The 27,309-nt window shown below is 40.3% G+C and overlaps 2 protein-coding genes across 2 annotated transcripts in view; one reads left to right on the top strand and one right to left on the bottom strand.

The window, feature by feature from the left end:
* Positions 1-778: 778 nt before the first annotated feature.
* LOC142108355 (uncharacterized) lies at positions 779-9,612 on the top strand. The gene is made up of 3 exons (XM_075191983.1): positions 779-834; positions 6,326-7,345; positions 7,537-9,612. Exons 1-3 carry the CDS (start codon positions 779-781, stop codon positions 7,691-7,693), a joined length of 1,233 nt encoding a protein of 410 aa, XP_075048084.1. The 3' UTR covers positions 7,694-9,612.
* Positions 9,613-19,753: 10,141 nt separating this feature from the next.
* MCL1 (MCL1 apoptosis regulator, BCL2 family member) overlaps positions 19,754-27,309 on the bottom strand; it is a 47,254-nt gene continuing 39,698 nt past the window's right edge. The window contains exons 2-4 of the mRNA XM_075193174.1: positions 23,443-24,035; positions 20,993-21,240; positions 19,754-20,176 (exon numbers count right to left, since the gene is read on the bottom strand). Of these exons, the coding sequence (XP_075049275.1) occupies positions 20,060-20,176; positions 20,993-21,240; positions 23,443-24,035 (958 nt within the window). The 3' untranslated portion in view covers positions 19,754-20,059. The remainder of the gene's footprint in view (positions 20,177-20,992; positions 21,241-23,442; positions 24,036-27,309) is intronic.

Genomic DNA, 27,309 nt, shown 5'->3' with positions numbered 1-27,309 from the left:
CTCTACTTTTTTAACTACAGTATTGTGTTGTGTTAAACAAATGATGAACAGTGTACAGAAAAGCTGTCAAGAGTTCTCAATAAATATTGCAAGGTGGGGATGGGGGAACAAAAAAAGTAGCAAATGCTTATTTTAAAAATGTTCATACATGCTAAATTAGATAAAATGATGGATGACCTTCATGTTGTGTAACGGTATGCCTTCAAGTGAATTCACGAATCACGCGGAGATGATCTCATCAGAAATATTTGCTATTAAGGTGAACATTTCAGGATACAAAATTAATCTCTCTAAATCTGAGGCCAAGCGTCTACATTTTCTATCGCAAGTTGAAGCAGGTCAAATCTAACCATAGTTTAAAGGGACAGAAACAGAGAATAAAGTACCCTGGTGAATTAGTTACCTTCTCATTTGAGCATTTGTACCAGGAGAACTTCCCTCGCCTAATAACAAAAATCAAGCCAAATTTGCTCTCCTGGAAAAAAAATGATTATATGCTGTCTGGGTAGAGCTATAGCTATTAAGATTAACTAAGTCCTTCTCCATTAAGACCCCAAGGGCTAGATTTACTAAGCTGCGGGTTTGAAAAAGTGGGGATGTTGCCTATAGCAGCCAATCAGATTCTAGCTGTCATTTTGTAGAAGGTACTAAATAAATGAAAGATAGAATCTGATTGGTTGCTATAGGCAACATCCCCACTTTTTCAAACCCGCAGCTTAGTAAATCTAGCTCCAAGTCTTTAAGGGGCTTCAGTTAGCCATTCTCAAATTTGTATGGAATGATAAGACCCCAAGAACTTCTCTTTCCATACTTAAAAAGCCAAGGAACCGAAAGGTAAGAGAGGATTTCCTGACCTAAGGTTTTACTACCTAGTCTAGCAACGAGCCAAAGAGTTGCTACTTTTGCTCCTTACAACACTATTGCATGGCTAGACATCGAAACTAACTTTGTGAAATTATTTTTCTTGCACCCTCATGGGGATTATACAAGTCCAAGAGAACGCTCCAACTGAATTCCCTCTCATCTCTTAAATTTTCCCTAAACATGTGAGACTCCTCTATGCTCCAATCCAAGCTCCAAAGTTTCACCTATTGTTTCAATTTGGAACATGACCTCATGACCTCAAACATTGGAGTTGTCAATGACCTCGTGGGCCTAAGAAACTGGGCATCTTTGCAAGATATCGAACAGAAGTTGTCCATATAAGACTCATTTTCTTGTCTCTACCTTCAGTAGAACATTTGAGAATATCTGTTTGAAGACTCCTATACATAGAGGTATGATCTCGTTCCTATATAACTTACTAATTGATGTTATCCTTGACACCCTGGGGTATATTTACTAAACTGCTGGTTTGAAAAAGTGGAGATCAGTTTGTAGAATGTATTAAAAGATAGTTATAATCTAATTTGTTGCTATAGGCAACATCTCCACCTTTTTAAAACCCACAGTTTAGTAAATATAGCCCCCTGAGTTGCTACAAGAGAGATGGGAAAGGGTCTGAGGCCTGGTCCATTGCATGCATGGGAAGAATACCATTTTTCCGCCATTACAAACAACATAAATAACCCGCTATATGGTTTGTCATAGAAAGACAAAATCAGCCACGCTCCTCACGGGCGCTGACTCCGCCCCCGAGGCTCCTGGAAGAACTAGGCACACACACTTTCCGACAAAGAAGAATCATCAGCTATATTGTTTAGTGAGTGTATTAATTGTTTCTCTTGTCATGTTTCACACTGAAAATGTTCATTGCTCAGCTTTGCTTAATTCACTGCACCAATAAATAAATAGCTGAAAAAGGGAAATATCTGTACTGTTCATCCCTGCAAAGCGAGCACGGTAGATCCTCTGAAGAATGGAATCCCTATGAAGAAGACGAAGAAGTATGTTGCTGTTCTAAACTCGCAATGCTCTGGCCCGAATATTGACCACAGGGACGCAAGAGAGGTTATTTCAATCACAATGACATGGGCTGGAGGGATAAAAGTTCTCTGCTGTTGGATCACAGCTGTAACACAATCCTATGAGCTAACTGGAAACCTTATGGAGAGAAAAATAGGAGAATTACTGGCGCCCAGAGTAACATGAGCCAAACTATCAATAGTTCCCACAGACACTCTGCATCAACAACTGGAACACGAAACGTCAGTGTATTTATAGTTGTACGTATGAAAGATCTACAAAGATGTGTCAGCGTATTAGGACCATGACTGACTCTCAGCAAAGTTAGGAGTGAAGGAGAATGTATTGGCCATTTGTGAAACCTGACACATCCCTGAGGACCCAGCAAAGGATATTGGGAAACAGATGTGTTAATAACAATATCTGTGGTCAGTGAACACACTTGTGTGAATTATAGTTAGCATACCAAGTATATCCTTGTGTAGAAATATCAGTCAACAAAGGTGCAATCGTATTGGATCATTGCTGTCCAATCGGATTTGTGTGCAAATTGGCCACAAAAGTTTAGGACCAAGTTGTTCAGATCTGATTGGAATGCAATAGAACTGGCAATACTCCCAAGTTAAGGGTTGACCAATAACATCACACATGTTGACGGAGGTCATTGGCCACAGGCACCTACACTGCCATATAAAACCTATATTTTCACACCAACTAAATAATTTTGGGAGAGCTGAGCTTTAGCCATACAGAGGTCACAGATATCAATTAGTAAAACAATGGATTTCACTTGAATATAGAATTTGCAAGGGAAGCCTTGAAAAATGTGACTTATTGCAGATATATCACTTGTTGCACAAGCGAGAGACAGTGGTCAAAGTGGACATTTAGAAGTGGAGGTATTAAAAATGTAAGTGAATGGAATGTTACAGTTTTACAACCAAAGCAGGAGGAGAAGTCTTGGTTCAGCATAGCACCACTAGCCCACTTCGACCACTGGCTAGGGCAGTGGATCCCAAATGTTCTCAGCTCGAGTCACCCTTAGGGTCTCCATAACTTTTTCAAGGCACCCCTAAGCCAAAATAATTACCAAGTAGACCCCCCCACCCCCGCCTTTCTTACCACCTGCCCTGGCCGCGGCACCCCTGTGAGATCTCGTCGCAGCGCACAGTTTGGAACCACTGGGCTATCCATAGGCAAACCGAGGGGGGTTTCCTAGTGCCTAGAAACCCCCCCTCCCCCAAGCCTGGAGTACTGTATAATTGAGGTGGCTGGACCTTGCCCCTGCTCCACATGGCTCTGCTTGAAAAGGGAGAGCTGTGTGCACCTAACAGTAGTACACGCAGCATTGCCCATGTATATTATGGGGATAGGAAGAGTTGGAGAACAGCCAAGCACTGTCTAATATTATAGTCACGCCCCCATGCATGCTGGTCACGTCCACTGGTGGCGCGGTGTGGAAGCCCTATCTACAAATCCTGCATTTGCCCCTGCTATAGAATGGTTAAGCTTGAGAAAACCTAAAGAAAACTGGAAAAAAAACAAGTTTAATGAATGAGAGTCAACTCCCTTCCTCAGTATCTTACCCAGACAAGTCAATCCTGAATTAGAAGCCAATAGTGTAATGATGCTAACCATATATTATATGTGCATAGCATTGCAAAGACAAATAATCCACCAGCATTGGAAAATTTACATTTGTATTAAGATAGAAAGGCAGGAACCACCTTCTAACCTTGCAATAGAAGTGCGTTGTTTTTGAAACGTCCTTTACACATTCTATACAAATGTGGTCACTGCAGGCATAGTTCCATTGTAGTATATATATTAAATACTCTATTTTGTATTATTAAATTGTGGAAAAGTCCAAGGGATTGCCATACCCACAGAAAGAGCGAACGTGCCAGCTCCGTGTAACTAGACCTCTATTGGCATGCATATGTGAAATATCAATCCAAAAGGACAGAATGCTTCTTCGCTGTGGTTGGATTCTCCATGGCTGAAAACAATTATGTCATCAGGCAGAAATGACATTCTAAATTAAGAGACTTTTAAGTGGTTTCTGGAGATAGATGTCAAATCCTTGCTCAGAAAGGAAGGGGGGAGACTCTCTAGCAGACTGATCAAAATAATTCCCCCTTAAAATATATCCATATACGGTCAAATATTTGTGTAGGGGGATTCAAAAGAAATAACATTTCCAGAAACGAAAGTTTCGCTTTCCTGGCATATACTTTGCAAATGCACAGTGGGATTTAAAGACCTGATGCCTGATTCATTAAGGATCTTAACTTGCGAAACTTCTTATTTCAGTCTCCTGGACAAAACCATGTTACAATGCAAGGGGTGCAAATTAGCTTTCTGTTTTGCACATAAGTTAAATACTGACTGTTTTTTCATGTAGCACACAAATATCAACTTTAAATTTCAGTGTACAAATAAGCTATCAAGTATTTGTGTGCTACATGAAAAAACAGTCAGTATTTAACTTATGTGCAAAACAGAATACTAATTTGCACCCCTTGCATTGTAACATGGTTTTGTCCAGGAGACTGAAATAAGAGGTTTCGCAAGTTAAGATCCTTAATGAATCAGGCCCCTGTTTACTTAGATACTGAGCATTCAACCTTATGGAAACTAAGGAGATACGGAGAACTGGTCTACGGCAAAGGGGCATTACCTGGCTTCTAAGTAAAGTGATGTAACGCAAGGGATTTCTCCCCTGGGTGTTCTGGGGATTTTTATTCACAAGATTGTCCGTGTCATCTATCTATCCAGGGATTTTTTGGTGCGCAAAGGATATGCTATGAAAGCTTTCGATTGTATTACCACCTAATGATTTACTATTTGATTTAGAGGATACATCGGAATCTGTCCTGGCCACAATTTACCGGTCAATCTTCAACCCTACAGGATTATGTACTTGCTTTACAATGTTATCAATTGATGAAAAATTAAATAGGGAATATTTCTGTACAGGACACATTTTGCTGCTGTATGTAGGTCTGGCTACCTGCAAAGGTTCTGGTGATCTTGTGATTATATAAACAGTACAATGATAGTTAACGTAAGTCTTTTATGGACAATTATATGAATGAGAAAGGGTATTTCCAAACTGGAAAAGGAAAATGAATTTGATCACGTGAAAATACAAGGAAATTTCTAAAGTTTTTCGTTGTGGTCTCACACATCTCGTCCAATCCGTGAAAAAGATAACTAGTCCTTAGCCCTCTAATCACTGATTAGTAGCTGAAGCCAAAAAGTACCAAAATTCCATCAGCTTCCTTAATTCAACAAAGGTACAAAACTTTCCATTTACGTAGCATGTTAAAGAAACACTCCAGCCTAACTAAAAGGGCTTCGATAACATCTGGAGAGTCACAGGTTGCCTAGCACGATGGCTAAGTGATTATCACTTCTGCCTTACAGCACTGGGGTCATGAGTTCAATTCCTGACCATGGCCTTATCTGTGTGGAGTTTTATGTTCTCCCCGTGTTTGCGTGGGTTTCCTCCGGGTGCTTCGGTTTCCTCCCACACTTCAAAAACATACTAGTAGGTTAATTGGCTGCTAACAAAATGACCCTAGTCTGTGTGTGTCTATCTGTGTGTGTGTGTGTGTGTGTGTGTGTGTGTGTGGGTATGTGTGTGTGTTAGGGAATTTAGACTGTAAGCCCCAATGGGGCAGGAACTGATGTGAGTGAGTTCTCTGTACAGCACTGTGGAATTAGTGGCGCTATATAAATAAATGGTAATAATTATAATAATAATAATTAATTCTGGAGGAATTTTGTAGTGTCCTTAACATAGAAATGTATCCTTCCAAACCCATGATTCAACGAAGTTTTTTTGGGAGACAGAACTTCCCTTCTTAGGTGCTGCATGCTTTAAAAACGCAGAGTTTTAATTGTGACACCTCAGTTGATACAGGGCTAGGGACTCACAGTAGTTGCCTTGATGTTGGCAGTTGAGCGTATTTCAATATAGCGATGTTGTGTCCAAAATCCCCTACTTATGTATACACATATCGAATTATATATTGTTTGTTTTAGAATGCCGACTATATTTTCTTTTGTTTTCAGATAACACCCCGTGATAGAATCCTACAGTACTGTGAAGCAGCAATGCTAACCTCTGTACGGCCATGTACCACACCCTATATATGAAACAAAGGTCATATTCCAAACCTGTTGTCTATCACTTGGAACGTACCAGCTGACCAGTGCTGCTCAATTACTGAATTAGGAAAACTTTGGAGACACCTACAAAGTAATAATAAAAAAATGAAAGGAAAAAAAAAAAAAAAAATCCTCCCACTAGTACATACATAATAACATAACTCATCGCACAGGTTTAATCTAGGTCTGCTTCCTCCCACAGGACTGTAATAAATGAACAAGGAAGCTGTGAATGAGCTGGCAGGAATACGTGTCCCAGGAAAGGACAAGGTGACATCACGGGGAAAAGGGAGACCGAAGCCAGGTCTGTGGTACAACGTGACATCACGGGGGAACGGGAGACCGAGAGAAGGTTTGTGGCAAAAGGTGACATCACGGGGGAACAGGAGACTGCGGCCGGGTCTTTGGTACAAGGTGACCTTACAGAGAAACAGGAGACCGAGGCCGGGTCTGTGGTAAAAGGTGACATCACAGGGCAACAGGATACCGAGGCCAGGTCTGTGGTACAAGGTGACATCACAGGGCAACAAGAGACCGAGGCCAGGTCTGTGGTAAAAGGTGACATCACAGAGGAACAAGAGACTGAGGCCGGGTCTGTGGTACAAGGTGACATCACAGAGGAACAAGAGACTGAGGCCGGGTCTGTGGTACAAGGTGACATCACAGAGGAACAGGAGACCGAGGCCAGGTCTGTGGTACAAAGTGACATCACGGGGGTACAGGAGACTGAGGCCGGGTCTGTGGTACAAGCTGACATCACAGGGGAACGGGAGACCGAGGCCAGGTCTGTGGTACAAGGTGACATCACAGGGCAACAGGAGACCGAGGCCAGGTCTGTGGTAAAAGGTGACATCACGGGGCAACAGGAGACCGAGGCCAGGTCTGTGGTAAAAGGTGACATCACAGAGGAACAAGAGACTGAGGCCGGGTCTGTGGTACAAGGTGACATCACGGGGGAACGGGAGACCGAGGCCAGGTCTGTGGTACAAGATGACATCACAGGGGAACGGGAGACCGAGGCCGGGTCTGTGGTACAACGTGACATCACGGGGGAACGGGAGACCGAGAGAAGGTTTGTGGCAAAAGGTGACATCACGGGGGAACAGGAGACTGCGGCCGGGTCTTTGGTACAAGGTGACCTTACAGAGAAACAGGAGACCGAGGCCGGGTCTGTGGTACAAGCTGACATCACAGGGGAACGGGAGACCGAGGCCAGGTCTGTGGTACAAGGTGACATCACAGGGCAACAGGAGACCGAGGCCAGGTCTGTGGTAAAAGGTGACATCACGGGGCAACAGGAGACCGAGGCCAGGTCTGTGGTAAAAGGTGACATCACAGAGGAACAAGAGACTGAGGCCGGGTCTGTGGTACAAGGTGACATCACGGGGGAACGGGAGACCGAGGCCGGGTCTGTGGTACAAGGTGACATCACAGAGGAACAGGAGACCCGGCCAGGTCTGTGGTACAAGGTGACATCACAGGGGAACGGGAGATCGAGGCCAGGTCTGTGGCACAAGGTGACATCACGGGGGAACGGGAGACCGAGGCCAGGACTTTGTTCTTTCAGAAGAATTGTTACTGTGAGCAATTACCAAGTTCCTCAATCCCATAGGGGTGGCAAGGGGGTTTGATTACTACCAGGCCCCTAGCAATGCAATACTTCATTCCTTGTATTGTTATATACTGAACTGAGCCTTCAAAACTTCATTATAAAGAAGTTTTGAAAGCACTAAGCAACTAATGTACCATAAACCAACCAACAGTTAATTTATTGACAGTACAATGAGTGAGAAAAAAATATGCTGAACATTTTAATGCACCAGTAAGCAACAAAAACAAAATTGAGGTCAGTAAAAATCTCACATAATTTCACTTCCTTGCTATTCACCACAAAGAGGTAAAACACCAATAAACTGAATTGGGTTATACACAATCACTGAGCCCCCCCTCCTCTTAATATTTCTACATAGAATAAGTATAAGTAAGCTTGGAATAAAATAATGTGTAAATATTTAGCAAATTGTTCTAAAAAATATTGTCTACAACAGTTGGTAATACTGAATACATCTCTAAAACTTCCCCGTAACCATGATACTGAATGTTGTCTTTGATTGCTGTCATTTTTAAGTAAAGTTTGCATATTTTGGTCAAACGAAAGTTCATTTGGAATTTAAATGAATGGTTAGAGGGAAATACTGCATCGCACTTTTCAACATTCCTGCATCGCAAAGTCAAGGAAGTGTGGACACCCTGTAACATTCAGAAGTACACATTCTATACAGCTTTTAGTGTAGCGGAATGCAAGCTATTGCTCTCTGTTGTCTATCAATTTAAGCTCTGAAAGTTTGCTTGCACCCTTTCTAAACAAGATGATTATGAATGTTGACAGTCTTTGTTTCAAACCATTTCCCTACAAGGCCCAGTTATAAGTTTGTGGTATAGGTTTTTTAAAGGACACTATGTGTCCCCCCTCTTTTAAATAATAAGAAACTTAAAGTCATGCAGAAGATCCGCAACCGTTTAAAGATACAAAGCGGCAAGATGGCTTCATATATGCTAATATTACAATAAAGGGTATGTTATTTTTCTTAATAAAACACTAGTTTACAGAAGAGGCTTTTCCCTATTTATCAAAGGGTTACGGATGGCAAACGCCGTAGAAAACTGTCAGTTCCACTACGAACGTGTAAACTGGTGAAAGCCAAATTACGCATGCGCATGCGCAGACGGACCAAAGAATACTACAGGAGTATTTTGACCGCTGTCAGACGGTATCACAGGGATACTCAGTTGATATTTTCTTAGTAAATTGGATGGTTCTATAACGGAGGTAAGAAAACCAGTCCTATAATCACTAAACAGTACTTAGGCACATGTGAATTGATACCAAGATTTGCTCAATACGGCAGCCTTAGTAATATCTACCACAGCGTTAAGCTTTCAGCAGACTAACTATGTTATATTACCTCATACTTTCCTGGAAAATATTTCCAGAGGCCCAGAGGAAGTCGGTTTAAAATGTTTACAAATGATAAAAATCTGGAAAAACTTTGCCATCGGGACTAAAACATTTATTTAACCAAAATGTCATGTAGAGGAAACAAAATAAACCGTAAAGCAAAACAAGATATAACGAAAGTTCCGTGCAAAATGTTTTTTAAAAACACCTGAAAGGTAAATAAATATGTTTCGACTATCTGGTATAAACTTATATAAACCAATAAGATGTCATGTGATTTTAGCAGTGACATCAGAAAGGGAACAACTAATGAAAAACAATGTAAAAAACAAAAAAAAACAAAAAAGAAAACAATTGTGTTGGTGTCCAGACATCAGCTTCAGTGTATGCAACAGCAGAAATGGCTCACTTCCCACTAGCCAATCGGAATAAAGGGTTGTGACAGGAACATCTTGCCCTTGCCCGAGGCAATAAAGTGGCCACATAATGCAATCACTGTGGTTCCATGTTCAGCAGTTTTGCGTTTTATCTCTTTATATATATATAAAATAAAAAAGTTTATTTTCTTGTTTGTTGGAGTGTATTAGTTTATAGCACACAGCAGCTGATTTCTCAGAGTACAAAAGGGTAACTATGGAACATTGGCCAGTCTCCAGATACATTTAACATCAACGCAACGGCATGCAAATGATAACAAAAATTTGCGAGTTTCTAGGGTGATAATCTATTCAACAGAAAGTGCAAGTACACAAGGAAATTCTTGCACTGCTGTACGCCAGGCTACGTTACAAAGACAGCATTCAGCTATGTGTGGGAGGAAGACTTTGACACTAAGCTGTTGCAAGGTACTTTAACTCGCTGGTGGCCTGGGCAATCTTAGTCACTTTAGCTATTGTACGTTAGGTAGATCGGATCTAAAAACAGGACATCCACGTGGCATTAAACGCTTCTCCAATTACCAACCCCACCCCTCTTATTTTAATCACATACAAAAAAATCAATGTTTGTTCATTTCACTTGGTTTTTTTCCCCCCTTCAAGCTGCTATTAATGATAGATGAATCTGGTCTACCATGGCATCCAGTCACATGCTACATGAGCAGAGAGGCTTTGGAACACCCCTCTGAGCTCTCTCTGCACTATGATCTCCTCCTTCTCCCCCCTCTGCCATCACATGACATACTGAGAGCTGAGAGCCTGTGCCTGGCAGCCAATCAGAGCTTTTGAAATAGTGCTAATGATTTGCAGGAGTGTTGCTAAGAAACCATCAATATCAGGGATATGCTAAACGTTAAAAGATAATACCACCACTTATTTTGATTACCATATACAGTAAAAGTTATTCTTCCTTTTTTATACATGCAACCTATTCTACAGCACTGTACAATAACCCGTCGTTACTGTTTATGTTAATCTGCATACATATTGCAATGTCCTGGGAAATAACAAATATTTACATAGATTTAGCATTACAAAAGTCTCACAGTGAAGATTGATTTCACGACGTTGCATAGAATGTTTGGGAGTAGGCATTTTATTTATGAAAGACAATGAAATAGTACACCGTGGGATACAAAGATTAGTCTCACGCAAGGATATAGATTGAAAACTGAAACAGAGCCCTGGGTAACATTTAGTACAGGGGAGTAACAGAACTGTGCAGAATAAGTAACTATCAGATCGCTCCGGAGGTTTAAAGAACATTGTGTGTGTATAAGAACACAGCACAAAGATATAAGCTGGAACACAAATACAGTGTGTAATCACATGAACATCTGGTACATTCGGAGTAATATTTAACATGCAGCCTAGAAAATATCATTTTGAGATTGGCCCAATTGGTAACAAAAATACTTTTCCTCACTTTAAAAGGTCTGAATTAGCATTTAGCTAACTGTAACCTTGTTCGGTCACATGTTTTCATAAGAGGGAGGCTAATTTTCTCATAATAATTATCTGTACGTAGTCGTGGAACGCAGCCCGGAGTGAACTTTCATAGGGGTATTGTCTTGGCTGTGGTCCGTAGGGGATGGAGGCGGTAGTTGGAGCGTGGTCCGTTGAACTGGTTCGTTCCTTGTGTGCCAGGCTTGGGGTAAGTTGGATAGAGTTGGGAGTACAGAAACTGTATGGTTCAGACAGCCGAGGTAGGTGGTAGAGCTATAATGATAGATGAATCTGGTCTACCATGGCATCCAGTCACATGCTACATGAGCAGAGAGGCTTTGGAACACCCCTCTGAGCTCTGTCTGCACTATGACATCCTCCTTTTCCCCCTTCTGCCATCACATGACATACTGAGAGCTGGGAGCCTGTGTCTGGCAGCCAATCAGGGCTTTTGAAATAGCGCTAATGAGTTGCAGGAGTGTTGCTAAGAACCATCGATATCAGGGATATGCTACATACAGATAAGTATTATGAGAAAATTAGCCTCCCTCTTATGAAAACATGTGACGGACGGTTACAGTTAGTTAAATGCTATTGCACCCTATCAGCCAACTTTCCCTGTCTATTTGCGTCAACCCATTATCTATCACCTACTTTGCCTGTCTGAACCACACGGTTTCTGTATTCACAACTCCACCCAACTTACCCTTAGCCGGGCACACAAGGAACCAACCTGTTCAACGCACAATGCTCCACCACCACTCCGATCCACTACGGACAACAGCCAAGACACTACACCAACGGCAACTAAATCTCGACTGCGCTCCATGGCTACATATAGATAAGTATTACTTATTTCTAGCTATACTAGGTGGAGGACCCTTGTCTACGCACCCACACACATCACCACCTACGCCAGCCAAGCACAATAGTGCACTCTCAAACCATTATCTCACAACCTTTACCGATTTTTATCATTCATATTTGTGGGAAAATATAAATGATTCCAAGGGCTCAGTCACATACATTCGCTGACAAAACGGGTAAAACGCAGGAAGACTAACGCGTTTTACATGAATTTTTTTAGCGATGCATTTTAAACATTTTTCCATTCGTTGTGCTTTAACAATACGATCTTTTGCACTGGTAATGTGTTTTATTACATGGGAAAGATGTGTCGCATTCTAAAATTTTAAATGTAGTGCTGACATTTTAGAGTTTAATGGAGCGAAAGGCACCATTGACTCTTCTCCGACTTATTTTTAATGGGCTTTCCAAAGGTTTATTAACGAGTGCAAAGAGAAATGTGGATACATGTGAACGAGCCCTAAAGCACTTTATATACTTGTGGTGCTAGATTACGATTCTTGGGTAACTGGCCTTTCCCATGATAGTCACTCCACCTTGTGAGAAATTTTTTCTATATGAGGTTATTAAAAATACCTAATTTCTTTAAACGACAAATGTCAATTTTTCCAACTTCATAAAAAGCTAAAAGCTCTAAAAATCTATTTTTTTTTATCTAATTGCCAGGTCACCATCCATTCATTTGATTGTCCAGTTTATAAGTGATTGTTTATTAGGATGCATATATATTTGAAAATCTTAGGGAATTCAATTGGCCGTGTTACGGTTAAAAGTAACGCGTCCTGCGTTTTATTACCATTATTACGGTAATGTACTTAATTACTGTTATTACGGTAGTTTCAACTCCGGTTTTTTGCTCGCAGCTCAGAGCCAGGTTAAAATTACCGTAATAACTTTAATGCTGTACTAACTCGGGGGGGGGGGGACTCAAGAACTGCAATACATCTAGATGCTGTGGTCGCAAAACAACCCCATATAATCACCCTTTTACCATGGGGCTTGTTGTTTGGTATGAGCTTCATCTGCCAATATTCTGTGTTTGGTATTTATGAAATAAACATAGCGTTGTGCAGACCACACAATCCACTTTGTCACGTCTCTCCAGAGGACACCGTTCTAGAAGTCTAGCATTTGATACAGATAAAACCTTTCAAACCTAAGCATTACTGCATAGCGGCTTTCTCCTGGTTATCCTTCAATGAAAGTCATACCCATTCAGTATTCTTCTGATGGTAATGTCATGAAATTCAACATTTACCGTGTTCACCGAAGCACGTAGATCCCTGTCTAATGATGTTTTTTAGGTAAATTTGTTGACACCCAGTCCTGGGCCAATTGTCAACTGTCTTTGATGTTCTCCCTTTCTCTATATTTTTTATTTTCACTGTAGACTGATGGTCTTTGAACTATTTGGAAATTGTCTTACAACCCTTTCCAATCTGATGAGCAGCAACAATTGCTTCCGAGATCATTGCAGATGTCTTTTCTCCTGGGCATGGTGTGAACATAGACCTGAATGTCCCAGCTTGCACGGTCAATGGTTTTTCCATGTAGGTTCTCCATCCCTATCTGGCTTCTTCACATTGGCTTTTTTTTTAGGTTGAATGTACCAGATTGTAGGACTTGCGAGGACTAGATGATTGTTAATTACGTCCTCGTATGCAAAATATAAAAGTGGCTGCGCGTTACTTGTCAAATGACTGTATGTAGAGTTTAAACATCAATCTTTTGAGAATAAAATTTATCTAGAAAATAAGTACTTGGTATAGATTGTGGTGCATCTCCTTTAAGTCTGTGACATATGACTATAGTGATCAGTGTACACACAGACTAAAGGTTTAAGCAATCGTTATATAATGAAGGAGTGGAGCCTTGCTGCACCTCATTCCTGAGTTAACGCGTTTCAAATGGCAGGATAAACAGGTCACCCAGATACAGCAGATATTAACACAAACAGAACATAAGTACCTGCAGAACATAAACACTTTATGTAATGTCAGGTTGCTGTAGCCCATAGCAGGCAGTTAGATGTTATATTTAATCTGCCTAATGCGAGTTAGATTAAAGGGAGCGAACATCTGATTGGCTGTGATCTATGCACTCTAAACAAAGTGGAGGCAGCCTATCAATTCAATAGGATCACTTGTGAGACATGTCAAGCGATTCCACTATTTACTAGTGAAGAGAGAGTCTGCACTCTATCAATATTACTTCTGGCAACAAAACGGTTGCCTGCCGGGAGCATAGGTATTATAGCATAGAATATTTGGTGTGACCACCCTTTGCCTTCAAAACAGAATCACTTCTTCTAGGTACACTTGCACACAGAAGGAACTCAGCAGGGAGGCTGTTCCAAACATCTTGGGAGAACTAATCACAGATCTTCTGTGGATGTAGGCTTGCTCAAACCCTTCTGTCTCTTCATGTAATCCCAGACAGACTCGATGATGTTGAGATCAGGGCTCTGTGGGGGCCATATCATCACTTCCAGGACTCCTTGTTCTTCTTTACGATGAAGATAGTTCTTATTGACATTGGCTGTATGTTTGGGGTCCTTGTCCTCCTGCAGAATAAATAGGAGGTTCCTTGAAAGTTTGAGGCTGCATTTCAGCAAATGGAGTTGGGGATTTGGTCAGGACTAATGGTGTCCTCTATGCTGAGGCAGGTACTTATCCATCATGCAATGCAATCAGGGAGGCATTGGATTGGCTCCAAATGATTTGAGCAATCCTACATCCACAGAAGATCTGTGCTTTGTTCTCCAAGATGTTTGGAACAACCTCCCTGCCGAGTTCCTTCAAAAGCTGTGTGCAAGTGTACCTAGAAGAATTGATGCTGCATTGAAGGGTGGTCACACCAAATATTGATTTGATTCAGATTTCTCTTCTGTTCATTCACTTTGCATTTTGTTAATTTTTTATCAATTAACACTTGAATTTTAGAACTATACATGATACACACAATTGCATCTTATAGTTTTTGTTTTGCACATCACACTGCATTTCAGCAGTTATAAAACGCCCACTATCACAGCACAAAGTAGACCAACTGGATCTTTGCGTTGCTAACTTTACAGCTGTCGAAGTCAACAAATAGGATAAAGTCATTTCAATTCAAGTCTAGCAAACTTGGTTGTCTTTGTTTGAAAAGATGCGTACGGTACGCTACGGCGTACAAGGGCACGCTACGGCGTGAAAGGGCGTACGCATCCACTACACGTGGCAGCAACAGTAATTGGTCTTTTACCATACATTCGCACAAACACGCATACTTATAAAATAGTACACATTAATGGTAGTTGCAACACAATCAGTTATGTCGAAATATAGTAGTATTTATATGTTATATCAGAGTTACATGCATATTAGTGAAATACACGGAACCGGTTAAAGGAATAACATCATGAGTGGTATCATAATGAACCTTGTTACATATCCTACTGTTTGGTTCACTCTGCGAGGGAATCGCAGAGTGCATACGCAAGTTATGGATGATAGGGAATTATGAACTACTTAAGACTAAGTAAGGAATCCTGGCGGGAAGAGCAGAGCATACCCCCTGCAGAGATGACCCCCTCCTTTGGATTCCTTAGGATGAACCAGCCAATGATTGACGACCCCTTGGACATTCCTGAGACCCGGACCAATAGATGCAAGCTATACCATCTACATTGTATTTGATTGTGTATATAAGCAGCAGCTTGTGATCCAGAGTGTAGACATCTTGTCCCCAGACTTCAGGATTGAATGACTGCACTGGATTCAGAGCGCCTGCGATAAGTAACGGCTGTATTTACTATTACTTCGCTTGAGCATATATATATATTCTATTATTTGCGAATAAATCTCTGTGCTTTGGAAACACAACTCGAGGTTCGACAATCGTTATTGGTTAGCGACAATACGCACATAACACAGCTATTGTTATCTGTTCACTTTTCCTCTGAACGCTTAAGAAACATTATTTAGCAATGAATTTGTCACAGGAACAGGGCTTTATCAGCACGGAATTATCTGTGGAACACAGGCAGCTCTTGACCCAATTTTCCATGGGATAGTAGATTGTATCGACAGTATACAATATCGTGCTGCCCAAACATGGTTCTCTAGCTCTCTGGATAGTGCGGGCTTTAAAGGCGCTTGAATTAGTGACTGAAGTGCCCCAATCTCGGATTCAATCTGGCTCAGAGATCTCAGAAAAACTACACTAAAGAAGGGAGTTTGAGGACTGGAGTTGGGAACCAGAGTTATCGCATGTAGGAGAAACAGCCAACAAAAGTATAGAGCCTTAGGGGTATATTTACTAAACTGCGGGTTTGAAAAAGTGGAGATGTTGCCTATAGCAACCAATCAGATTGTAGGGCCTGATTCATTAAAGATCTTAACTTGAGAAACTTCTTATTTCAGTTAAATACTGACTGTTTGTTCATGTAGCACCCCTTGCATTGTAACATGGTTTTGTCCAGGAGACTGCGATAAGAAGTTTCTCAAGTTTAGATCCTTAATGAATCATGCCCTAGAATCTGATTGGTTGCTATAGGCAACATCTCCACTTTTCCAAACCCGCAGTTTAGTAAATCTAGCCCGTAGTGTAGATAATTATTACAGAGACGTGGACAGCAAGCATAACTGTAAAGCTGCCGATTTATCATTTAAGTAAGGAAGGAAAGTTCAAATAAGAGGGCTTTGTTGCTGAACATTTGTAATTTTGGATCTAGATACACATTGAAAAAAAAAATGCATCACGTACAAACTTGGTCAAAAAAATAAATTTTAAAAAAAATGGTCCCACATCTGTTCTAATGACTTCTAGAACCCTACACCAGCATTCTGCGCTGTCCCCAGGAGTTAGGGGGGGATGGCGATTATAGCGGAGCAGAGGAAGTGAAATCTTTCACATTTCCCTGCTTCTATTAAAAAGGAGAGGACTGTACAATGTATTTCACCTTCATGGTAGATTCCCAAACTAGCAAAAACAGAGAGGCCTTGTAGAGGGGGGGGGGAAATGATCCAAACCCCTTGTCTCTGAACAGGCCTGGTGAAGCATGTGCTATACAATATTAAGTCTGGAGCAGACTGCAGCCTTTGTGTTTACTGTATGTCGTCTCACATGACGTATAGCAGCAGATGGATTAGAATCACACAAGCCCCAGCTTTGTGATATCACGCTTCAAGGCTACAGCAGGCTCGGTAGAACTTAAAAGGTTTATGAGACAGGGAGCAGGAAATGGGTGTTGATGTAATATGAGAAAAAGGCAGCTGCAAAAAAAGAGAGCTTTGATGTGGAGGCATACGAGATACAAAAGCAAATATAGTCTTCAAAGAGGCCGATAAAGCTGTTTGAGACTCCTACACAGCTTTAGATTTGATTAAGAGAAGGGAGGGGGGGAAAAAGTAGGGCAGGGAAGAGGCAGCAGAAAAGCACACCTGTCACCAACACACTGGAGGCAGCCATTTTGCATGCTAAGCAGTGAGAATGCAGCCAATCCATTCCTCATGTTCTCTCACCAAGGGCATGAAGGGGTTTTGAGATTAAGACCATGTGCAATGAGGCAAAAAACTTAAACCATTATTTTATTTAAAATATCTGCACTTTAGTGGGACGATATTTAATCCTTCCTCTCAGGCAAAGCCGCCATGTGCAAAGTTCTACTAGAAAAAGGGGAAACTTTTATTGGAGTTGTCATTACATCAGGAGGGGTCTCAGGATGAGGGACCCCCATCTCTACCTGACACCCATCTGGATAGCTCTAAATTGCTGAGGCTTTTTCCTCCATGTAAAACAAGCCCCCTACAAACCACTCCACAGCCCTCAAGCGCTATGGAAAGGCTTACAGCAATGATGGCTAACCTGGGACACTCCAGGTGTTGTGAAACTACATGTCCCAGCATGCTCTGCCAGCTATCAGCTAATTATCTATTGGCAAAGCATGCTGGGGCTTGTAGTTTCACAACACCTGAAGTGTCACAGATTAGCCATCACTGGCTTACAGTGTACTTGTATTGTAGATGCATGGCAGTACTGCAGCATTGAGAGCATTTGTAAAAGCAGATTCGACTTCTCTTTTTACACCTTTGACTAAAAAGTAGACGTTTCCTAAAAATAGGACATATTTTAATCAACCCTGAAAATAAAAAGGTGTTACTTTAATAAACTTGTTATGGTCTTAAGTCTCGGGCAATATGGAGATTGGCTTCAACTGAAATGCAGCTTCTAAAAACTATATTTACTAAGTAAACACTTCCAACATTGCTGTAGTGTTTTGTAGACAGAAGCTTTGGTGCTGCCAGTACATTCAGTACTTTTTTTTTGCAAACTTATCAAGTACTAACTGTTAAGAAACATTGCATTTAGTTGGCTAGCCCTGATGCCACCATATCCATGTGTAAAAACACTAAAGAGTTTAAATACAGTTTTGCATACGCCGTCTCCATTCAACCATTTGGATACTAGGTTGAGAGAAATAACTGAAGTCTATTTTGGAAATCCGTGCAAGATTCTGCTGTTACAAGGGGTGCCGCCAATCACATTTACGGATTAAGCGGCCATTTTGTGCGAAGAAACCTTTCCATTTGCTTGGAACCAATCGCATCCTCCACATTGGCACGCCCCGTTTTACGGCTGAAACTACTTCCTGGTGAACGGAAAAGGTCACGGTGCAAAATGGCTACCCCCGTGGTAGTAGTTTAGGGTGTGTCACATTTCTATAGACTGTTCGCTATACTGAACTCACAAGTAACGCTGAAGAATAAGGAAGTATATAGGGTGTAAATAAAAGGGTTTTTCCTCTTCCTCATGTCACAATCTATATAGAGCAGATAGAATAGAGAGATTGTGAAATTCAACAGCCACAGGACAATGGACAAATGAGTTCTAGGAACAAGCAGACATTTCAAATGAACAATCGTACGGACTGCAAGACGCAGTCAAGTCAGTTTACAAACCAAGCCTAATTCTTACCCTTCATTGCTACTGGCTACAAGACACTAGTTCCTCTGGTAACCAAAACAATTTTTTTTTTAAATCATAATACAGGAACCCATTCATTCTAATAAATTCAAAGAGAAAAGTCAGACATAAACAAAATACTTTTTTATTTGAAAACTGTAAACAGACGCTAGCACCATATAAGTTGAATATGGAAACGAGCTTAATCAGCTCTCTTCGACTAAGCATTTGGAGTCGAGAAGCGCTGAAACTAACCATGGGTTAATATAACCCACAATGCTTGAATTATTCTTATTCTAAAATTTAGCAATGGAGGAAAAAAAAAAAAAAAAAAAAAAAAGTTGACCACTCATCTCGAAGAGGGTTATTTAAATAGTGAAAACTAAAAATAAATCTTTAAGTTCTTGGTATAATGTAGAGAGTGAAAAAAATTAAAAAAAATCCCCACCTCTTTATAGGGTGTTCTCTTTGTCAACGCTAAATAATTGGTTTCTGGAAGCTCCGTTTACAAAACACATAAGCTCTCTAATCATTCGCAGTGATCAAGCTAGGGCTTGTTATCTTAATGTAGATCTGCCATTAACATACAGGGGCAATCATTACACAGGCATTATTCACCTGGAGTCAGACATTTATACGAGAGGTAAGAACTGTGGATCAAAATGATGCAAAATTACACAAACTCAACATTCATTGCTCTTGACACACAAATGGGACCTGCTCTTTCCCCATGCTGCCTTGGCCAGTTGACCAAGGTCAATAAGAATGGTTGTTAGCATGCGAATTTTACAAGACAGTCAAGTTATTGTACACTAGCTACATATGTACAATATATATTAAAATGACAGCTATATACACACATACAATTATACTAGTTTTCATTTGAGCAAAAAAGAACGTATTGAGAACATGTATTTGCAAGGTCTCAACACACTTGGGAGTAGAAAACTTCTGTGTGTTCACCAAAAGAGTTGAAAGTCAATGTGTACCTTGGATTTCCAACAAACGTTCACACTTTGTGAAAATATATTAAATTTATTTGTAGCAAAAAAAAATAAAAAAAAATATATAACGATTTAACAATGACAGATGCCGTTTGTCAAAGTTTGTGTACAAATGAACTTTCCTCTTCCGTCCATTGGAGAGCCCAATCGTTATTTCACCAATGACCTCGTGTAGATGTTCTAGTACCATGGGGCTTGGTGGTGAGCCCCGACTACGTCTGACCATCTAAGTTGAAGTCAGGGAATGGTTTCGGTGGCGAGATTACCATAACAGAAAGGACTTTAATAGTACTTAAAAACAAACTTTAGAGGCATGTTCACCGAATCATATATGCCAGGCTTGCTCCAAGACCAGCTACTCCAGCAAAGGCCATCAGTACAGTTCTAAGTCCACCTTCATAGTCCTCAACATGGAAGAATTCAACACATCCTTCCTGAAAAGCAAAAAGCTCATTAGATATTCACGCATTTGAACACTTGCTTAGACAACCTTTATAGAGTATTCAACAGTCTTCGAATAACCACAAAGGTGTAATAGATCCCACCCTTTCAAGTTCAGGGTCCATCAATGGTCTGACTTGAAGTTGGATTTGTCTAAGAAAAACGCTTCCCCAAAAAACTCTAATTGTGTCATATGTTCACTTCTGAAAAGCTCTCGAAATTTAAAATTCATATATATTTTGAGTATACTAGTACTTTTGATAGAGGGAAACTTCTAGGCTTATAAGCTTCTGGTTTGTAACCCATTTCATAGATTTTTAAAGAACATGTAAAGACAGCCATTACCCCAGTAAAATGAATCTAAGGGAACCTTAAAAAGCCACATGTGGGTAGAAACTTAAACAAAAAAAAAAAAAGCTCAGGAGTGACAAAACAGCACTCTGCACAGAATGAGGGTTACCTCTTACGAAAGACAAACGTAATGTTAGCCTGCCTTGCGTGTAGGGAACTGACATTTTGTGAGCTGAACCAACATTTATAAAATCAACCAATTCAAGAGGAACTCCCCTCAGACATCCTACCCTTAGTGAAGCGATGGGCTACAATACAATGGCTATGGTCTTGTCACCCACAAAATGGCCACCCTCACATCAAGTGAGCACTAGGTACAAATTCTAGCGTATTCTAAACCCCCAACAACTTTCAATACTTCAGGTGCTCAATTTTTACATCTATTTATATCACATTATGTTAGCTATTGGAAGGAATTCACAAAATAGGGAAGTTGAGATTTGGCAAACAATACTCACCCAGCCATTATGCTGACTTATCCATTCTCTTTTGCTGGTCATAAGATATTCAGTGAAACTGTCAGCTAGTGAGCCAATGCAATTCTCCATTTGTATACTTTTCAAATGTTTTGCCACAAAAGCACCAAAACTTATCAAGGTAACAATACGTCCCCAGTTCGTAATCCCGTCACTGAAGACCATTGACGGAACATCGGAGAGTTTCTGAATATCTTCAGGAGTTTGTATAGATAACCTTTGCAACATTCCTGAAAGTAAAAAAAGAGCCAAAATGAAGACTGCAAACCTAATTTTAGGCCCAAAAAGCAGGCAATGACTTCTAGATGACCATGCAGTACAAAGGCAGTCTACAGACTTCAATAATGGGGCAGATATCTGCAAATACCTCTTGACCAATGTAAACTGGAAGAAATTCAGCATAAAGCAATCTAAATAAATAAGTGAACTTTATTAATATTCTGGTGTTTCACAGCAAAATGTCTTACTGCAGAAATGGTGTATACAAACACCATATATTCTCCATTGTCTGGCAAGACAGAACAAATACTACTATGTGGTTGTAGATGAAACATGACCCAATTTTGGTATGGACCATAGCCTACAGAGAAAACAGTCTATACCAGGTCTGGCAAATTCTAAGAGCAAAGCAGACTTTGGGTCCAAAAATATATATTAGTCGGTGTTTGAGTGTAAAAATATCCTGAACCTGCAATACTTCACAGAATGCACCTAAAATATATACATTTGTTGTGTTTTGGGTTTTTTTTACCCATGGTCTGTGGAGAGAGTTAAAGTTAATAGTAGATAGGGCCAATTGAAGAAATTATATTCTATCTTTTTGAATACCTATCATAGGGATTTTCATGTTGACTAAAACAAGATTGACATTACTACTGTGAGACATACTGAAGTTATTAAAATGTATCCTTCTATAGTGTGCTGGTTCCCACTGCAGATCACAGATCTGGCAGTCAAATATTTTGTAATGGAAAATACTGTGCTCATTTAAAACATTGTGATAGCCAAAAAGAATGAGGGTACTATAAAATATATATATTATTTTTTACAGGGCATCTGAGATCACTCCTTTATGTACTCCAGTTTAGGGAACTGCTATAACTAGAATTGTTAATCAAACTGTCCCCTAGACCACCTACATTTTTAAGACTCAAAATCAGTCAAAACACCCAAAAAAAAGTATAATCTTTATAAAAAGCCACATGGTCAAACCAACCTACTACCCTCCCTGATCTAGAAAAGTCCAGAATGAGAGAACAAAAAGACGACTGACTGATCCAAACTGGAAACTGAATCCTAAACAGGATGTTTATTACAGTTGCAGTTTTACCCCTAGCATTTCTGAAAAAGAAAATAAATAGATACATAGAAATCAGGAAGGGGGGTGTACTGGAATAATACATTATTCAAAGAGGACAGTCATCAATTATACAGGAATTTAAACAGGATCCAGAATTCAAAACAGGAGGTTACAACAGTTCAAACGCTCAAAAGATAATAAAAGGGCCATAACTTTTCCAAATGCAATGTCAATGTGGGTGGAAATCAGAAAAACAGCCAGAGAGTTGAAAGTTCACATCACATAAAAAAAAAAAAAAAAAAGCCATCAAATGCCATAAGCACTAATGTACTGGAAATTTCCACTCAACCAGAAACCAAAGCCCTTATCAGTCTGCATTCTTCTTGCCTGAATTGCTGGCACCATTTACATATCAATGACCAGACAACCAAAGGTCAGAGCTGGCAGGAAGGTGCAGCACCAGGTATAAAACCCAATCCATACAGAATATATACAGAACATACAAAATAATATATATATACATATATATACACACACACACACACACACACACACACGTATATATACACATATATATACACACACATACATATACATATCCACATATTTTATAGGGCATCTATGCAAGATCACTCTAATCTCCAGTTTAGGGAATGATGATAATCTGTTGCAGATCACACATCACAACAACCCAAAATATATAACAATATAAGACTGAAGGTTTCAGCTGCACCCCAAGCCTCTCTGCACCAATTCATTTTACAATCCATCCACATTGTAACACACCCATAGGTACAGAGAGAGCAAAACAAACAGCCTGAGAGGTGGGGCCCTATGTGTGAGTGCGTGTGTGCAACACCACGTCTACACTGCACACAGTACACAACCAGAGACCACCACCAGGGTGAGTGTGTGTGCAGACCTCATGCAAATGCAATGCACAAAGGGAGCTCTGTGCAAAGCAGCCACCAGGGGAACAGAAAATTATATTATATTATAATATATATATATATATATATATATATACACACACACATACACATTAATGGAGATTGCACTAATCCCTACACATTGCACACACACATATTATATATTCACAGTGCCCAGTATGTGATGAGGAAGGAGCTCTCACCCTGGAAGGCCATCTTGTGCTTCTCGTTGATCTCAGCCCCCACCCTCCGCAGGGTCACCAGTATCTTCAGGTTGCCCCCAGCCCCCTTCTTGCCCCCGGCCTGCTCCCTGAACAGGCTGCAGAGTATCTCCCGGGTCTGGGTGCACAAGGGGTCCATGAGGCAGACGGGGCTAGGCGGGGGGGAGGTGGACCCCCGGGAGCCGGACTCCACGTCCTCGTCCTCGTCCAGCTCCCCCTGGGAGTTAGGCAGGGAGCCGTCCGTGCTGTAGCCCTTCTCCCACTGCTCCTTCTCCAGGGACAGGAGGCTGCTGCCGGCCTCCAGCTGCCCCGGCTTGGAGGGGAGGCCCACGCCGCCCCCGCCGTACAGCAGCTGGCAGGGGATCATTGCGGACTTCCTCATCAAGGTCGGGTTCATCATGGCGACGGGTAAGAGGTCTGTTCCTTGTGGTGGATCCGCTGTGAGTGAGCTCTGTAGTATAAGTACTGGCTGCCCACAGACGTCACAGACCGCACCCTCCGACGGCTCCTCCCTCCGCCCATGTATGGGGCTTCCTGCTGGGCTGACGTCCTCACAGTGATCACTGAGGGAAGAGCTATAATGTGACATATTAGTGATGACATCTACACAGTGGAAAGCACACATCTGTGGGGGAATATATCAGACACAATAATCACTTTATATATCATATATATATATATATTAAACAGTACTTAATATTATTATTATTATTATTATTATTATTATTATTATTATTTGCCATGGGGCATTATAAAGAATCTCACTTTAAATATTTTATATTTCTGACTAAAAAAAACATACTTGTCCCCAAAAAATATCATATTACACACACATATATATATATATAAAACAGTACTTTATTTTATTATTATATATCATATATATATATGTTACACAGTACTTATTATTATTATTAGTAGTAGTAGTATTTGCCATGGGGCACTATAAAGAATCTCACTTTAAGGGGGGTATTCAATTGTTAGCGAGATCCCCGGAAAAACGAGCGCTCAAAATATATCAGCGTTAATACGGTAATATGCGCGTAAATACCGTTAATACGGTAGTTTACTCGCTGAATTTCATCTCGTAGCTCAGGGAGCTGCGAGATGAAATTCAGCGAGTAATTACCGTATTAACGCTAATATTTTTAGAGCGCTCGTTTTCCGGGGAGCTCGCTAACAATTGAATACCCCCCTTAATATTTTATTTTTCTGACTAAAACAACATACTTGACCAAGAAATATATCATAATATGTGTGTATATATATATATATATATATATATATATATATATATAAATATATAACACAGTATTTTATTATTATTATTATTATTATTATTATTATTATATATCATGTATATATATATATATTATCATGCTAATGCACCCTCACAGCTATCCCAATTTCCACTCTGAACCACACTTGTTCCTCTTGTTTCAGCTGTGCCCTCTTCCGCTTAAAATGTCAGCTCTCTAATGAGCAGGGTCCTCCATACCCTTTGTTTTCATGTCTGCGTTTATTTTATCTGCCTTGTCTGTCCTTGTTTTATGCATGTCCTGTTTTCCCTGCTGTACGGCACTGCTGCGTCTTACAAATCTACGATAAGAAGAAAGAAAGAAAAGAATACTACATATGGGAGGCACTACTATTATTTGGGGTATTGCTCTCTTTCAATACATATACAGTAATTCTGGATATATCCCAACCTCTCATTGAGGGACGTAACGTAGTTCATAGATTCTCATATTGAATAGTGAACAAAACCATACACAAAAAAAAACAAATTTAATATAACTTTTATTGGATTCAGATAATACTATGGTGCCGATTCAATTGTATCGATTTAGTGTAGGAATAACGCGGCACCAATTGTATTACCGTTAATATGGTAATTTTAGCTCCTCAGGGCCGCGAGCAAAAATCTGTGTTAAAATTACCGTACTAACGATAATACTGCGCACTTTTACCGTAGTAACGGTAATAGTGTGCAGGCCGCGTTATTCCTAGAATAAAGTGGCCGAATTGAATCGGCCCCAATGGGGTATATTCAATTAGATCTCAGGATTGCGGTAATGTGCCGGAACAGGGCGCAAAGGTAATCCACGGCTATGGGGTGCGAAGGAAAATCTGCATTATTGTGGTACCATATTACCTTCAGTAATGCGCACTCTGCCCGTTAACGCGATCACGGAACCTAATTGAACATGCCCCTATGTTTAAAAAGCGAAATAGGAAAATAATAAAATAAGTGGGTAACTATGGATGGTGGACATTGTATCCTTGAAAACTATAGGAAAAATTACTCTGATCTCCAATAAATATTATTGGCTAAAGCACTATCTCATCTATTCTGACCCTTTCTTATAAAGGTATTTATTTCTTATTTTCTTGAATAAGTTTGATATACAAATATACTACGGAGGGGGCAACCTTTAGAAATTACTTTTTTATTACGCTGCACACATTCTACAATAATAGCAGCGATAAATATATATTCAAAAGGGGTTATAAAATTTAGAAATATGTAGTATTAAAATTATTTAGTGCGGAGGTCCTTCTTCTTTTTTCCCTGCATGCAAAAAAAACATACTGTAAAATGGATATATTTATTGTGCCATACTCAGTAAATAATTGACATGGGTAGTATGAAAGAAAAAAAAGGATATAGATATTGAATTCCCCCCATAGATTGTAAACTTGCAAGCAGGGACCAACGCGTTTCAACTCTATAGCCTGTCTCAAGACTGTCTTTGCCATAGAGATTGTTAAACTCCACCTAAAAACTAATTTTGGCCTAACATTTCCCCTCTCCGCAGCAATAATTATTCTGCATAATGGAAGCAATTAACTCTATTGTTATTTTGTAAACTTATAACCATTATGAGGGGTATTTAAAATTCTAAATACGAATGACATTATAACGAAGGTCGGTAGATATGTCAAATTTAGAGCAGTAGTGACGTGCTTACATGCAGCTGCTCAACAGACACGTTTTCCTGGAAATTATTTTTACATTTTGGCAACTGTTCCAAAGTAAATGCTGTTTTGTGATATCACGTGTCTATTTTTGAACCCGGTTCAGTATTTAAACACGCGGGCAAAGCTGCGTGCAGCTAACAGTAGAGCATGCAGCTTTGCCGCGTATTTAAGTGGATACATGAACAGAGCAGTGTGAAGCCGGATATACCTCCTGACTGTCCCTGCGGTCGGAACAAAGTCCTGATTGAGCAGGACAATCATACAAAATCGGGACTGCCCCACCAGAATCAGGACAGTTGGCCGACTGTTCTGCTCTCTCCTACTTGTTCTTGCAGCTTTCACTACCTGCGGCTGCTGGTGTCTTAAGCTCAGTTGCTGCCTGGCCAGATCCTGGAATGCTGGGGCCCAGTTTAGAAAAAATGATAGGTATATGAAATATGGACAGCCTAGCAATGAGTGAACACTCTAGGCCTCCTTACCACTATCCAGACCCGATATTATATTACTAGCATTCACACTTAATAAATAGCCATATGCCCCAACACAACCCAGGCATTAAATGACTAGCATTCTGAATTAATAGGTCTATTTCCTTCAACGTGCCCTGACATTAAATTATTAGTATTCACATTTAAGAAATACACCTATTTTCCCCCCACAAACAGCTCCAAAATGAAATAATTAGTATTAAATAGCCCTCCACCCAAAACTCAGCCCCACGTTTGATTAATAGCCCCCAAACACCCCATCATTACATAGTCCTATCACAGCACCTCAAATTAATAGGTATTAACATGACCCCACCAATAAATTAATGCCTCCCACCCACTATTAAGTGAATAGCCCATACACCCACCCACATTACAT

The sequence above is a fragment of the Mixophyes fleayi genome, chromosome 12, assembly GCF_038048845.1.
Source record: "Mixophyes fleayi isolate aMixFle1 chromosome 12, aMixFle1.hap1, whole genome shotgun sequence".
Lineage (NCBI taxonomy): Eukaryota > Metazoa > Chordata > Amphibia > Anura > Limnodynastidae > Mixophyes > Mixophyes fleayi.
This window is presented reverse-complemented; position numbering and strand designations above follow the sequence as displayed.